The sequence below is a fragment of the Mugil cephalus genome, chromosome 4 (genome assembly GCF_022458985.1).
Source record: "Mugil cephalus isolate CIBA_MC_2020 chromosome 4, CIBA_Mcephalus_1.1, whole genome shotgun sequence".
In the NCBI taxonomy this organism is placed as follows: Eukaryota; Metazoa; Chordata; class Actinopteri; order Mugiliformes; family Mugilidae; genus Mugil; species Mugil cephalus.
This window is the reverse complement of record NC_061773.1, coordinates 23,563,471-23,578,946: the sequence shown is the minus strand read 5'-3', so window position 1 is coordinate 23,578,946 and position 15,476 is coordinate 23,563,471. Positions and strand designations below refer to the sequence as shown.

Sequence of the window (15,476 nt, the reverse complement as noted above, 5' to 3'; positions counted from 1 at the left end):
CGTGGCCACGCCCACTTCGCCGTGATTGGACGGAGGAATTCCGCGTCTGTCGTGTGATTGGCTAGTGCGCCCTGGTAGTGGGCGTGTCTACAGGAGCGGGCTGTCAGGGGCTTGCTGGCGGTTCACGTGGATCTCCATGTTACACAACAGGAGAAGGACAACAATCCCCGTGGATCCACGCCTCTACCGCTGGATGAATGAACATATCCACCGACTACTGATGCTTAGCCGTGGCCGATTCTAGGGTCAGAGCTTTAGGGATGTTTTAATGTCAAATTATTGTGTCACAAATCTATCATTTGGTGTAAAAAAATTAAAGAAAATGAATTGCATTCAAATGAGGAACTGAGGCAGGAACAATAAGTGCGAAACAAACCTAAAAATATGAAGGTCAATAAAGATATGCAAAGTTTAGGGTGTGCTGGGACACCTACAAATGTTCTAGACACGCCTGCGTGCTGAGCTCACATGTTCCTGTCACATTATTAATGTTCTTTTTAAGTTGAGGAACTGCGGTTTTTATCCATTAGAGATCTCTGAGTTTCATTCTGTCTTGCACTACAGTTGTGTCAAAGTGACAATAAAGCTTGATTTGATTTGATTTTCCTTTGATTTTTTTTCTTAAATTCTTGTTTATCAAGCATTATTGCCGCATTGTCATTAAACTCCAAAAAATAACATCAAAGCTGGGGTCAATAAGCACTTGATAATTGATTAAGTTGCCTAATTAATTCACCAATCTGTTTTGTGTTGCAAAACAATTAAGTTCACAAATCAAAATGACTCTATGACACTGTCAGTCACAACAGATCAAACCAACTCTGGTCATTAGAGGGACCGTAAACTCAGTCCGTCTGATCCGCGTCTGTAAGTGTGAAAAAACAGTCGCCTGTACGACTCATCTATATCTCTAAGAGAAACGTGACGCACGCACACAGTCTCACTGGATTGATTGAAATCTTTTACTTTTGGTTCCTCTCACTTTACAGTTTCAGTTTACCATAAAAACCACATCAAGTCAAACCAGATCTCAGGACATCTCCTAAGATCTATGAACATGTCAGATGTTCATCTGCTGCCCTGCATTTCTGGATAATCAAAATTTCTGTGGTTCTCACTTCATGGCTCACGGAGGCGTCCACACAGACACTCATGGACCTCATGGAACAAGTTTTAAAGATGAAACGCATCTCACAGCTAGAACTCGCAGGCCGCAGTTATGAGACTGTCTGTTTGCTCAAAGTGAAATCAAATTGTGCACTCGATGCAGATTGACGTTTGGTAGCTGGGCTCGGTCATTTTCTGTGACTGGAAACAAAACAGCCGCTCACAACAGAGTGGTACTGAGGTAAACATGTAAGCATTACTGTGATGTTTCTTTTTGGCAGCTGAAAAAAAAAAAAGACAGAGGAGGCTTTAAGTTAAATCCGTTTAATTCAAGCAAAAGTCATTGTAGGCCACAGAGTAGAATTGCACTTATTTCCACATACACTCCCAGTAGGTAAGCATGAGAAAGGCTTGGAAGTTATTGCGTCTCCAATTTAACCTCAACAACAGACGAGGACAGTTCCCCACATCTGTGATAAAAGGCCAGAATAAAATCATTTCCTGCAAAGGCTACAGTCTTGCTAATTCTACAACTACATTGTGTTAGTGTTTATTTCCATATAAGCACCAGGCGTGAACTATGAAGGCCAAATAGAGAGGGGGGAAAAAGAAAAGAAAAATAAGAGTCAAAGTAATCCCGAATCCAGTGTTGGTGTAGAAAATATTACAAGCTAAGTTTGCTAGCGCACTCAATCACCCACAATGCTATGCATAATACTACATAATACTCCCTAGAATTAGCTTTAAACTTAAACAGACTGCAAATAAAAGCGAATGAAAATTAAAATGTTACATGGGGAAGTATGTTGCATTCAAATATGGATACACATGTGTGATTAAACAGAAGACTTTATTAAAAGTTGCTCTTGACGTAAAGCAGCACAGTATTTGTTTGGACAGTCAAAAACATTCAGAAGGGCACTGCTCTCCCACATATGGCCACTAAGGTATGGCTGCATGTTTGGCTGTTCTCCACTGGAGAAACCTATTAAGGCATCTGTCTATAACTACATTAATCTTCCACCGTTGTGCTCGAACATTTCACGAAGGCAATAGTTCTGGCACATCCTTGATCCTCTTGGCTGAGACTATTCAGCTCGTTTTTGTGGCAGTTTCTGTAGCTGTCGTCCAAGCTGCTGGTCTGATCATATAGGCACTTCTCTAAACACAAGCTCATACTGAATGCAGATGACAGAGGGCGACGGGGTTCAACACTGAAGCTTTGTATTGTGTCAGGTGACCAGTGAAATTACTCTTCATTCATTCCTGAATTTAATGTCTTGCACGGCGAACTCGATTAGCACTCGACCATGTGAATAAATAAAATAAAGCATCGGATCCCACTGTTCACTAGTCACTAAACTATTCGCAAAGCAGATCCTTTAAAAAAAAAAAAAAAAAAAAAGAATAATGAGAAGAAACCTCTAAATACTGGTGTTACACTCTTTTCCATACACAGATGCAGTGGGAAAGAGGCGTCTCTTCCACGCTGTGCAGGTTTACTGTACAACGTCAACTAATGCACAACAGTATATCCTAATAGGCACTTTTCTCAGCCTGGCACACACAATCAGTGGATATTAATAAAAACATACAAATGTAAATATGTCAGGAGCGTTTACAACAATATTCTTCACTTCTATTCTTCAGGCTGGAATGTGTGTGTGTGTGTGTATGTGTGTGTGTGTGTGTGCGCGCTTTGTCAAGGAGTCATGGACGATTCGTTAACTTAATTTTACTCATCGGCACTTTTGGAAATAAATGTTTGAGTTTTCTTTGGTATGTGCAGGGTTATTCTAATTCTTTTCTAAGGTTTGTAAATGTCCGCGATGGCGTATTAATACAGGGTAAAACTGCAGCACCGTGAGCACGTTTTTTACTCACGCACATATGCAAACACACACACACACGCACACACACACACACACACACAGTGTGATCCAGAACAAGGAATGAAGAACCCTGTAGAGAAAATATGTGGAGCTCAATAGCCAGTAATTATCTAAATTCACCCTCTGAGACATGAATAATGCACGTCGCTCCACTTCTCCTCTTCACTGTTTCACTCCTTGTCCTCGTCATGTTGATGTTTATGAGTAATTCCAAACTGTAAATGAAGAAAGGAGCGATTAGTTTTCACCAGGGAATCTCTAAATGTAATAACTAATGAGCGTTGCATATATTCCACTGAGGAAAAAAAGGTTTTGTTTCATGTCGTTACAACAGCAAATCTTAGATGGTGATGAATTTTAAACGAGTCTGGCTTTAATGTCTGGGGTGGACCTGGGACATGTTCCTGATATTAGTCAGTGTTAGAGAAAAGAGTCTAAAAATGTGAAGTGTCCTGTTCTCACACTGTGCTGTTAATCAACATTAACAGTCCAGATCAAGGTGGAATCTCTGTAATAATATTATTACAGTAACAGCTGTGAGATGAAACTCACTGAAAACCGATGACTGACCCGATGTGTCACACATGACACGACTATCACACTGCTGATAGCGAGTTTCTTTCACCACCCGCTTGATACTCACTGACAATGATGATGATGATGATCACTATGACAGCTATCAGGATGGCCCACATCTGGAAAAGGGTGAATACAGACAACATTCAAAGCCAAATTCAATAATTTATGCATGAAAAGATTATCAGGAAGATTTATTCATTTTAATAATGGGAGTTTATAAGTTATACTTCTTCCCACTCCCTTTCAAATATGTATTTTATATCTTATAATTAAATGTTTTGTTTATTTTTTATTATGTGTCTTCATATTCAAAATAAACTCCTCAATCAATTAAAAAGACATTAAGTTACGTTCACTACACAGTATGACGTGTAGTCCAATAAATTATTTGATGACAATCAATAATAACCAGTAAACTTCAAACCAGATGTGAAATTCATTTGAAATGAGTAAATTATGAAACTGTGTTTGGGCACCTTGCAGTTTTTCCACCAGTATTTTCTCTTCAGCTTGGCAGCGCTGGTCTCAAACTGGGAGGCTCCAGCCTGCAGCGCATCTGCTCTGTCATCCAGCTCAGACAACTTGGAGTCACGCTCCAGTACTTTGTCCACGTTAACGCGCATAATATCCACCACCTAGTCAAAAAAAAAAACAAAAAAGAAACACACACACACACAAAAACAAACATAAGTTTCCTGCTGCACGTGAACTGTTACCTAATAACTCAGTAGAGAACAGAACATGCACAGTGTAATAAATAATGTGTGCATATGTGGACTGTGTGTTGACTAATAGAGCGCAGCCGGAATCAGACAAACGTGCTCGCCTGTGCTCCGTGCGCACACATTAACACATTATCACAGGAGACACGTAACCCATATGTTCCACTGATCCACAAACCTCACTACTGCCCCTCCTCTCAGACACGGTGTCAGAGCGGAGAGAGGCGCGTGCAGCCCCATGCAGGTCTTACATAACCATGGAGACTGTGATTATATAAACTTCTGGAAGCTAATTTGATACGTTGTGTGACACACGGAGGTTAAAGTTCTGCGTAGGAGGGGCTAATCTGAACAACACAACAGAGAGCGAGAGAGAAAAGAGATGAGGGGGGGTGGGGGGAGAAGTGAAGGGTATTAAAGGGAGATTTGGCCTCACTGACACGGTTCTGAATATCATTCCTCTAAAACTGGAAAAGAAACAGTCTTTCAGTGAATATCCTGTGGCATGTGAACTAAACATGTGAAGGTAGAGCATTGGACAGCAACTGGTTCCACTTTGTGGTGAATCATGACACTGCTGCCAAAGGGTTATGCAAGTTTCTGTGCAAGACCAACATCGGAGGGAGTGGCCATTTGTGTCTGAGCGTTAGGAGATGATGTTCCATGGAAAAGGTCAAATTCAAGTTTAAAAAAAAAAAAATGACTTTGCCTTCGGGCTGTGTTACTGTTTTTTTTTTAGGGTTTTTTGTTTTTAAAACTCCTGAACAAAAACAAAAAGGCTGTTTTCCTTATGGTCAACATGTCAACATGAACCTGGGGCTTTAATTAGAGAAAAGAAGCGGTGATCACATGCGTCGTACCTCGTCCACTTGAGCCTGAGTCTGCTGCAAACGCCTGTTTCCTGACGCCGCCCCAGAACCTTCAGGACCCATGGCTGACCTGATGAAACGATTAAAAAATAAAAAAAAAAAAGGTTTGTTACATATTAAAAAACCATACAAGCATTTGTCACTTTCACTTCCCTGGACACAAAGCCAGAGGCAGCGTTATTTGTTTTCTGAATATAATAAAAATATGTCATAGTACAGAGTGTTCACAATCTTGCCCAATAAATCATTTGATTAAATGCTGTTGATTATGTAACTACTGTATTTCCTCAAACAGAAACAGGAAGTCGGCTCTGAGCACACGCGGGGGTGAAAAGAAAAAAACCCCCGTTTATCTGAATACCGTAGGACACAGGTGCGGCACTAATCTGGTCCAAAACAGGAATTCACAAAGTGCAAAAATTAAACTGCAGTTTTTGAATGAAAATAAATGAGATGCCTAATTTTCCCACTGGTTTATTAAGAGAGAAGTGGACAGAACAGACTCAGGACTAAACAGCAGACAGCAACGTGCCCAAATTACACTTATTCTTTTTAAAGATATTTTACTAAATGTAAACATTCACATAATTTACTTGTTCTTCTTTGCACTACAACAAATAGAAGAAGTCTGGAGCTGATTAGGTTTATAGGTTATGGCACATTGAGAGATCAAACTGGGCTGAATGTGGCTTCAAACTAAAATGAGTTTGACACTCCTGGCATTGGGTATTCGGGGGGTAGAATAGAATAGAAATGTATTGGCATTGCTCTAAAAAACCTATGAAAAACAGTTTAGTAACTCCAGTACTGCAGCAGCAACATCATACATTCCTTCACAAATAAAAACACCAATAAAAAGAGATTTAAAATGCAACTCAGACATTTCAAGTTCAGCGCAATTCAGCTCAGACGATTGGCTACAAGGACTGTTTATGTTGTGTTAAGAGTGTAGAGTGTAACGCAGTTACAGCGTTAACAGTGTAAACAGGAGCGGATCAAAACATGACTTTGTACGAAGGATCATTATCTTTACAGGAGAGAGGGAGTTTAGAGATGAAGACCTGCCTTGTGTCTCTATACGATGTATATGACAGATCCTGTGCTTGGTTTATAAATGCTCCAGCGAGTATAGGAAAGATGTTGAAAGAGAAGCATCTTGAGATTTTCCAGACATGGTTATGGCTCCGTGCCAGAGGTAAACGCTACAGTCACGGCCTCAATCTGGTTGTTTAAAATCCTTCAGTGATATAATATGCAGAGGTAACTGAAAGATGCTCCTGTAGACAACAACTGCTCTTGGAGAAAAAGACATTGTGCGGAAATAATGCTTTAAATAAATTCTTATAAACAAAATGTAAAATCATTATTTTTTTTTTTAATAACTTTGGGACAGCAGCAAAAATTTTTAAACCATAGACACAACAGCCATTATTTTTTATGTTTGTTTAACTGATTGACTTTAAGTAGTGATGAGTATTTATAAATCTGAGATGCATTCATTGTCTTTCTAACAGCAGTTATCTGCTGCCACCCTCTGATCTGAGCCAGCATTGCCCCGAACGTGTCCCAGTTTACGTCACAACTCTCACACTCGGCTCCTTATTCAAACATTACTTAATGTGTGCAGCACGCATGCTCAGCCGTGAATATTAAAACATAAACATAACACAACAAAATGGGTTTAAAACATCATTTGTCAACCTTTGTGACAAGTGAAGCAACAAATTTACTTGCTTAAAACTTTTTTTTTTTAAAAAAAACATCTGACAAACATCTGCTCTGTGTCAGATTAAAATATCAGAACCTGATGTTCAGCAGCGCAAAGGAAACTCGGCTACACCCAAAACTTCACAACCTCTGTTATCTCTCAGTACAGAAAAAAAAGGAATTATCAGTTTCAAGTAAAAATAGATCAGAGATCTTTCTAAAAGGCCACCTATGAATTAGGAAGCAGAGAGTCAGACAGAAATGGATGCATTTCCCCATTCTCTGAGCTTTTTACTTGAACACTTCTCACCAGCAAAGGCTTCAAGAAGCAAGAAACTGGAACAAATGTATAACGGAGGGGACCTACAATAGGTTCTTTGTATGTTATGGGTAACTCCGAAGTATGCTACAATAACACAAAGTCAGGAAAACACTATTTATCCAAGAGCTGGTTGATCTTGGGGCCTGGTAGTTGCTAAGAGCAAGTGCAAACATGACAGGAACAAAGAGTGTCTGTGCTTCAGAGGCGGCTGCATCTGCCTTAAAGTGCAGCAGAAGACGAGTAGCGACATCCAGCTGTTCACTCAGATTCAAAATGTTTGTGTTTTAAACGACGCAGGGACTCAAAACAATCAAGAAACAAACTCAGAAAGGGGAATCAATACCTGTCAGGAAGTCAAAGGAACACAATTTCCTGAAGAAACACAATCCATGACGTAAAGCCTTCCTACAGGAAGACCAACACCACAGCGGTGGAGAATAGGTGGGAGAAATCCAAACAAGGATTCTCTGCTTTAACACCCAAAGACACATACAGGTTAACAGCTACAAAATGTATATTTTATTTATTTAGTATTTAATATCTGCTGTAGAGATTTTTGCTCAAGCAAAATGATAAACACAGAGAAGTTTAAAAGGACTTTAAACAAACCGCAGAGGAGCATTCATAGTAAAAGTAGATAGAAAAACACATTCATTGTACAACAGAGAACATATTATGACAATACAATTGGTGACACACACACACACACAAACGTCCTTTGCTACTGGAAAACAAACGTAACCCCGCGACATCATTTCTAGACTGTACAGTACCCTGCCTTTCCACTGGAACCACTGTACGTTCGACAAGTATCTGAGGTTTGTATACGCAGATATGTGGAGTGCACTCACCTACATGCTAAACATAGCCACAGATATGCACCGGAGCAAGTTCTGCAGAGTAAAGCTTCACCCAGTCACGTCGCAGTCTTTGGCGTCTTTTTCACACAGATTCATTAACAGCTTCATAACAAATAAATATGAAGCCTGAAACCTGTGTATCAGTACACTTTGCAATTTTGTCAATAATAAAAAAATAAATACAATGTTAATAGCGTTAAATACGGGAATCACAACCACACACCCGTGTGGTTGATCTGGTGGTTACAAAAGTATTCAGTACAAACACGGCTCCATCCACCGTTACCAGGAAACGAGCATGTCTGCAAAATGTAAAGAACACGTATGATTCTTTCATGTTCCTTTTAACGTTCTTTCTTTTATTGTGAAGTACTTAATACATGTTTGTAGGAAATGGGCAATACAAATTATTATTATTATAAAACATAAATGTAAAAATTGGAAATACTCAAAGAGCAAATGGTTTTAGATTACACAGAATAACTACAGCACTTGAGTCAATACATTCAGTCGACAGTAAATCAGGAAATTGGAAATGGATAAATGTATAGGGAAGGTTATATAAAAAAAAAAAGAAAAAAGATCAGGATTAGTCTTGATCTGATTTTAAATACAACAGCTCACTAAAGAATTACAAAGTCTTAGTCAACGAACTCTACACTCCCTCTTTTAACCCTTGTGTGGTGTTTATATTGTTTATATTACTCAGGACAACTCTCATTCCATGGTTTTTCTCCGGTCTCCTTCATCAGGTTTCCCTGTGTAGACTTGTAACTTTCAAACATATGACGAAATGGCATCACAGGCAGCCCAGATCTTTATACCATACTATGCAAGTTTAGATGGTATATACTGCCATTTAGGGGCCGCTGCCCCTTTCGGCAGTGTATACCATCTGCGGATTCCCCTTTGGACCTGAAAATTCCAGCAAGGATAAAAACCCCCGAAGTAGACATGTAAATGGGTTTGGTCCATTTCCTTCCACCTTTCTCCTAAAACACGTCTTCCTTCTAAATTAGCGTAGTCAAGAATAACTTTCTGGATGGAATCTGGGATGAAAAGCTCAAAAGAAGACTTGATGTCGTGTGTGTGAGTAATTGCCGTCCGTGTTGGTCCTGGTTGCATCCTTATCACATTGGCAGCCTTGCGGGGTGACTCTTTTCTTGGACCAGAATACCATTCAATTTCTAAATTTTTTGACATCCATGTTTCCTCGCTTGCTCCATGCTGACTGCTGACGGCCTGGTCCTGTGGTTCGTCTTCGTTTTGGAACTAGCTGATGCTCAATCTCATCATCTTCTTCAGAGTCACTGTCAGACTCTGAATTGTCAGAAATGTGATCCCCAAATTCTGAAAACTCTTCTTCTGAATCCTCTCCCTCTATCATCAAAAACTTCTCTCTCTTCCAAACTCAATTCCAGGGCCCTCAGCGCAGGGAACCTTTTGGCCATCTTGATCGCTTGTGATAAGAAATCATACCGGCAAAGCTATATTTATAGTGTCCCACCTCAAATTTGTAGAAGATAGAGCGTGAGAAAATAAAGATTCCCGCAAAACGGAGGGTCAAATGTGTGGGAAAACGAGAGCAGACAGTGTTGATGCTTGAATTTTGCAACAATGCTGCAACCTTGTGTGGGAATCACAGCTGCAGAAACACGAAAAGCAAATTTACAGTCACTCTTTCTCAGTATGTTTACATGCACGTGAAAAAAACGAATTATTACCTTGATCAAACTATAACAGGAGAACTTAAGTGCATGTAAACACGTTACGTCGGAGTTCTCATTATCAGATTGAGACACCCAGACAATGCGATCGGAATTCGGTTTTCCCCGCCATGTATACGGCTTAATCACAGTATTGATCGGTTGAACCGCTGGCGTGTGACCCCGGAAAATAAAAAACATCCAAGAAAGCCAGTCGTAGAAGAAGAAGAAAACAAACACAGCCGCTAGAAGAACCGTCTGAGGGATAGCGCGGATCTTACCTGCACCAGAAGTAGTGCGAACATTACGTACGAGATTTAAAAATGTACTATTATCCATCTGGTAGTTGTTTGATTGCTGGTCTGCCGCATGAACGACTCTTGTTTATAATATCACGTAATAGGTCAACCGGAAATCGGGCCGTATTAACGTGGTATTATCCTGCTGAAAAGACACGTATCGCCACCTAGTGTGGAGGAGGAGAACAGTTATTCGATTTTCTTGCGCTGCATGTAAACTGGGACAAGGACTGTAGGGAGAAAGTCGAATTTTGAGCATAGCTCGATTAAGCTCTCCATGTTAACGCACTAACTCTCTCTCACATGCACACACACACAGACACACACACTAACAACAGGCCCAGACAACAGGAGGACAGATTGCAGGTACACAGAACATCAATTTCCACACTTCTATTAGCCCCAGGTCCAGTGGACCCGGACATCTTATATGTGTGGTCATTAAAAATGTATTCTGATATATGTTCTTCACAGACAATGAGCCAAGGCCAGTGAGTCTTGAGTTTGTAAAATGAATTAATTGTATCATTTTTTTGTAAGTGAAAACGGGTCCCACAGACCTGAACACATGTGGTGATATGCCAACATAGCACTGGTTGTGTTTAGCTTTCCATTGTACACATACTAATGATTCCCACACAACAAACCACTATGTCTGTGAAAGTTGCGGAAAAGTCCACGGAAAAAAGGCGCTGTATTAACCCGCTGAAAAGACACACGGCGCCACCTAGTTATTTGATTTTCTGTCTTGTGCGTAAACTGGGACAAGGATTCAGGAAGTCGAATTTATTAAGCTGTGCATGTAAACACACTGACACTGTATACAGCGAATGCTGCAACTTGATTTCTGTCCAGTAGCTCCTGGGATTTGACTCCAGACCTGCTAATCTTGACATGAGACTTAGTTTGGGACTTTCTGTTCTTGATTTTATAATAATCTGAATTATAGGCTGGTATTATATCCACAGTGAGTGAGAGTCTCCAGTCTCAAGGGGTGAGGGGTGAGTGAATTGATTGCAAATTACATCTGTTTAGAGAAGTTTTTCCAATTTGACATATATGGCTTTCTTTACTCCTCTTTCAAATCCATCTGTGGCTAAGATTTGGACACTGTCATCTTCAAAGGAGCGTCCTTTGTCTTGATCTTAATCTTAAACTAAAGTGTTATCCACATACCTCAACCTCAACAGGTGGAGGTGGATTCTATGAAGGTGTTAAGGACTCTACAGTCAAGTCTAGTTGCTTTTATAACGCTTTTTAGAACAACTACAAAATGTTTTCAGACTGTTTTCATGTATCAACATAGACGTAGCTAAACGAGCCAAGCAGACCGGAAACGGTAGCTTCTAGCTAACCCAAAGTTAGCATTCAACTTAATGCTTAACATTACTGCTTACACCACAATGTGACCGTCACACATGCATATAAGTAACTTATTGCTTTAACTGTCTACTTGACTACCGAGTTAACTTTGATATAATTAGAGGTTAGCGAAGTTAGCTTAGCATGCTACGTACTAGCACTTGTTGCTGGCTAACAGTAAAGTTCGGGGCGTTGTTTTTTTCTGCGTCTTAACTCAATACCCAAAAAGTTACACAAGTTCGTAGCATTTTATATAAATGATTAGATAGAAATACAATACTTACATTGTGATTTCTTTCTTTTTTTGAACGACACCGCCTGTATTTCTTGCCTCTAGGAAAGTGCAGCCGTAACAGTTAGTACCGTCGGTTGTTGTGCTGCCTTTCGGTGCTATCGGAAATTAGAACACGTACACAAAAAATCAAACGTCACAAGCAAAGTAATGTATATTATAATAAAGAAAGTTTCCATTTTCCACTCCACCCCCGATCCAAGCTGACACGACATCTCATATTAATATTGTGTAGACTGCAGAATAATATTTTGGATGGAACTTCTACAAGGAATAAGATTGTACGTCGAATTTCTTTCTTTTACTTGATTCGTATAAACTGTCCAGTGTGCAACCATGTAATATTGTTGCTAGTTGATTGTAGTTGCTAGAAAATATCACACGGTTCGATATTATCTGGCGAAGGGTTTTAATTAGATGACAGAGCGCGTTTGAGATGTGAATGCTTGAGTTTACGATGAGCACCTAAAAGCAACATTAAAGACGCATACCAACAATTATTAACGCATTACATTAGATGATAAACGTGTACAGCACGCACGCGAAAATGTTGAAAACTATAATATTGTAGCCGATTAGACTTAGAAGTAGTCATTATTTATGTTATACAATGACACTTGATTCAGTTTTAAGTTTCAACAATACATATGGTAGTGGGCTATATAAATATAGGAAGAGAGAGCGACCATCGATGCCCGTGATCAACATGTGACACGAGAACAAAACTGAACCGCTTCACCAAACGCTTCTCACTTCCACAACTGGATAAGTTGAAACACGTAAGACCCGCAAGACATCCTATTTTAATCACGTGTAAACATGTTTTTATTCTTTGAATATTTGAGATGTAGTTTTTTTCCTTGTTGCTTTCATATACAGATGACTTTATTCCTCCCCAATGAGCAGTTTAAAAGGCCACAATGTAGCTAAAACAACATAAAAAGTAATTGTTTATAAATGCAAATTAAAGTTAAGACTATAGGTCAGCACATGAGCCTTGGCAATGAGTTGATTCTGAATAAAGTGATTAATCAGTGGGTCAGATGTGCAAGTGCTGCAGCATTAGATAGTTTTGACCAATAGATGAACAGTTTGCTGTGATAATACTAAAGCAACACAGTAGCAATGCACAAATCGAATATAGCCACTTGTTAGTCCATTAGATAGACTTTTATTTTAGTTAACTCCAGATAGATAGATAGATAGATAGATAGATAGATAGATCAGTGAGCAAGGCTAAATAACATAAACACTGTAGCGTTTAACTCAATAGTTTAACAAACCACCACAAACAAATCCTTTAAAAATGAACATACAGTCGAATTACCACATTTCTTGCACTGTGTCGACATAAACTGAACTTTGTAACAGTACCGTGGGGGGTTTAGAGGCTGAAATATCCTTTTCCAAGAGCCAAACAACATATTTTGTACACACCAAATCACCGGGTTGTTACGTTTTGTTACGTAAATAGCAAACAATAGTAATGTAAGAAGCTTTCCCTTGTAACCGTACAGGTTGTCCCCCCTTGGTAATTGAAATCTTCTTAAATGTCAGTTTACAGAGCGGATAAATGTGCAGAGAGATGCAGTGACAAGTAACTCATGGTTTTCCATACAAAGGGTTGTTTCATGTCTCTAACTAGAAAATGAAACAAAATGAGACAAACTTACCAAAACGCAATTACCGCAAATGCCTTTAATATAATATTTATATAAGATTAGCTGTTAGCATTTGTTAATTTGCACTTAACATGCACATAAATTTCGTGAAAGGTCAAACTGAAGTATTCTAAAAAAAGAAACTTGTATGAATACATGTTTTAAGTGTAATAGAGTATCTATATCTTTATGTTCAGCTAAATGCACTATAAATACATGATGCTCTATTTTCTTACATGCAGGACTTGAAACTGACTTTTTTTTTCTCTAGCGTTTCCAGCTAAATAACATATTTTAACAATGACAGCTGGTGGTGACACAAGTAAAAATTGCATTACACAAATGCTTGTAGTTTATCCGTTTTTTGTAATAATGTATATTGATGCAATCTAACAAGGACGACCATGGTACCAGGATGTTTTTGGGGAACTCGAGCATCCTTTTACCCCATGACAGCATTGTCATCTTGTGCTCTCCCTCCTGGCTACATCCCAGATCCTTGGTCCTCCACAACATCCCTTCCAGGGTTCTGCTTCAAGACAAAAGCAACCAGTGTTTTGGGCTCCATTCATAAATGTCTTGTGTAATTATAAAGTTACTTTATAAAGTTGGAATTGAAAACCAAACTAGTTGCAGCTTACATAGTTGATTTTATTTGGATTGGCACCTCCTTTGTACACCAGGATGGGGTCCTCCTCCTGTAAATAAATTGTTGCCACATTATTAACCAGCCTGTCATTCAGTGGAATAGACATCTTCAGCGGTCCTCTCTGTTAAAGTTAATAATTCTTTAAAGCATGCAAAACAACAAAATACAGTATGTATATACCTAAGAGCGCGACAAGACAGAACCCCTGCTTGATCGCATTCCTCCTCTCTGGTGGCTTTCATGCTGGTTATCTGATACGTGCAGCAGGTGCTCTAACTAACAAAGTCAATGTTAATGTGCTTCACTGCGTCTTCAGATTGCAGGTCTGGTATGTAGGAACACGGTAATGGTAAACGCCTCAGTGACTTGCTTGACTAAGTTACATCTTATCCCTGTTAAACAGAGGAGTGCTTCTCAACTCTTAATTCTGCTTTCTGGATGCCGCCTTTGTTCACGATTTGAAGTTTCCTGTGGATAGAATCTCACCCTGCGTTGAATCAGGGACATGGCCTACTTTTAAATCAGACCTTCCTGTTGTCGTCTGCAGTTACTGACATTAACCCATTGATTTTAAGACGCTGCGGAGGGAAATGCAGCGTGACGATGTTTTGGCCTGAATACCTATTTGAGCTTGTGAGTGTAAATCACTGTGTTGCCAGTGGCAACAGTAAATGTTTAGAGGGTGACATGAAAAACAATACAGAAAGAAATACAATAATGGATTACATATAGTGCAAAATGCGCCAAAAAAGTCAAGCAATAGTAATTTATTGATTTTAATAGCAATAAAAACCTGGTCTTGTAGCTCAGAGTGGTAACACAAGTTTATGTAGAAGGCAAAAAAATTTAAATGGTAATTTTTTTTTTATTATTATTATTTTTTTTGCTTACATATCCCACGTTGACATCTATCAGCTCTCCTGCCTCGCTGTCTTCTGTGCTGCAGCCTCCAGGAAAACACTCTGTTGAACGCTTCTCTCTTATTTTTTGCAGGAAATCAGACGCCTCCGATTTTCTGAGAAGTGCTACCAGATAAAAGGGTGACTCGCATCACGTTCGTTCAGGCAAAAGTAAATATCTGCACATTATCTTGAAATATCAAAAAGAAACATTTCTCACCTCCTTCGCAGGCGTAGCAAACCACGAGCATCACAGCCAGCAGCTTTGCAGCCATGTCCTCTTGCAGGCTCTTCGTCGGGCTTGAATAATGTGCCCCCCTCCTTTTCAGCTCCTGGTACTTCACGTGTGTCACCTGAGAAATCCCCACGCCCACCAAAGTCCTTTGCAGCATTCCCACAGGAATGAAAGACACCAGGCGGATTTGTCCTGAGCAGCGGAGAGGGAACTCATCATAACCACGAGTACTGTGCTGTCCTAAGAATTAAACTAAAACATACAAAATAGTCACTGCCACGGATTAGGTCCATTCCAGTGGAAAATTCTCGAGTT

At 39.5% G+C, this 15,476-nt stretch overlaps 1 protein-coding gene and 1 long non-coding RNA gene across 3 annotated transcripts; one reads left to right on the top strand and one right to left on the bottom strand.

Annotated features, from left to right (window-relative positions):
• Positions 1 to 1,415: 1,415 nt before the first annotated feature.
• On the bottom strand, positions 1,416 to 11,836 carry vamp3 (vesicle-associated membrane protein 3 (cellubrevin)). The gene is made up of 5 exons (XM_047582801.1): positions 11,710 to 11,836; positions 5,161 to 5,239; positions 4,055 to 4,213; positions 3,643 to 3,694; positions 1,416 to 3,214 (listed from the first exon to the last, which is right to left on the bottom strand). Coding segments are annotated over exons 1-5 (309 nt in total). The 5' UTR covers positions 11,712 to 11,836; the 3' UTR covers positions 1,416 to 3,197.
• LOC125006607 lies at positions 10,226 to 15,373 on the top strand. Of its 2 annotated transcripts, none has more exons than XR_007112604.1 (3): positions 10,226 to 11,057; positions 15,021 to 15,097; positions 15,256 to 15,373. It is a non-coding gene; the product is annotated as an uncharacterized LOC125006607 (long non-coding RNA). The 2 variants fall into 2 exon arrangements; XR_007112603.1 differs by having other exon boundaries at positions 10,226 to 11,064.
• Positions 15,374 to 15,476: the final 103 nt, after the last annotated feature.

What these genes read in the sequence shown, in the direction of transcription:
- vamp3 (XM_047582801.1), bottom strand. An exon ending in CTCAGGCTCAAGTGGACGAG is followed by an intron (nt 4,214 to 5,160) that starts GTACGACGCATG and finishes TTTTTTGACTAG; the next exon opens with GTGGTGGATATTATGCGCGT. An exon ending in ACTGGTGGAAAAACTGCAAG is followed by an intron (nt 3,695 to 4,054) that starts GTGCCCAAACAC and finishes ACCCTTTTCCAG; the next exon opens with ATGTGGGCCATCCTGATAGC.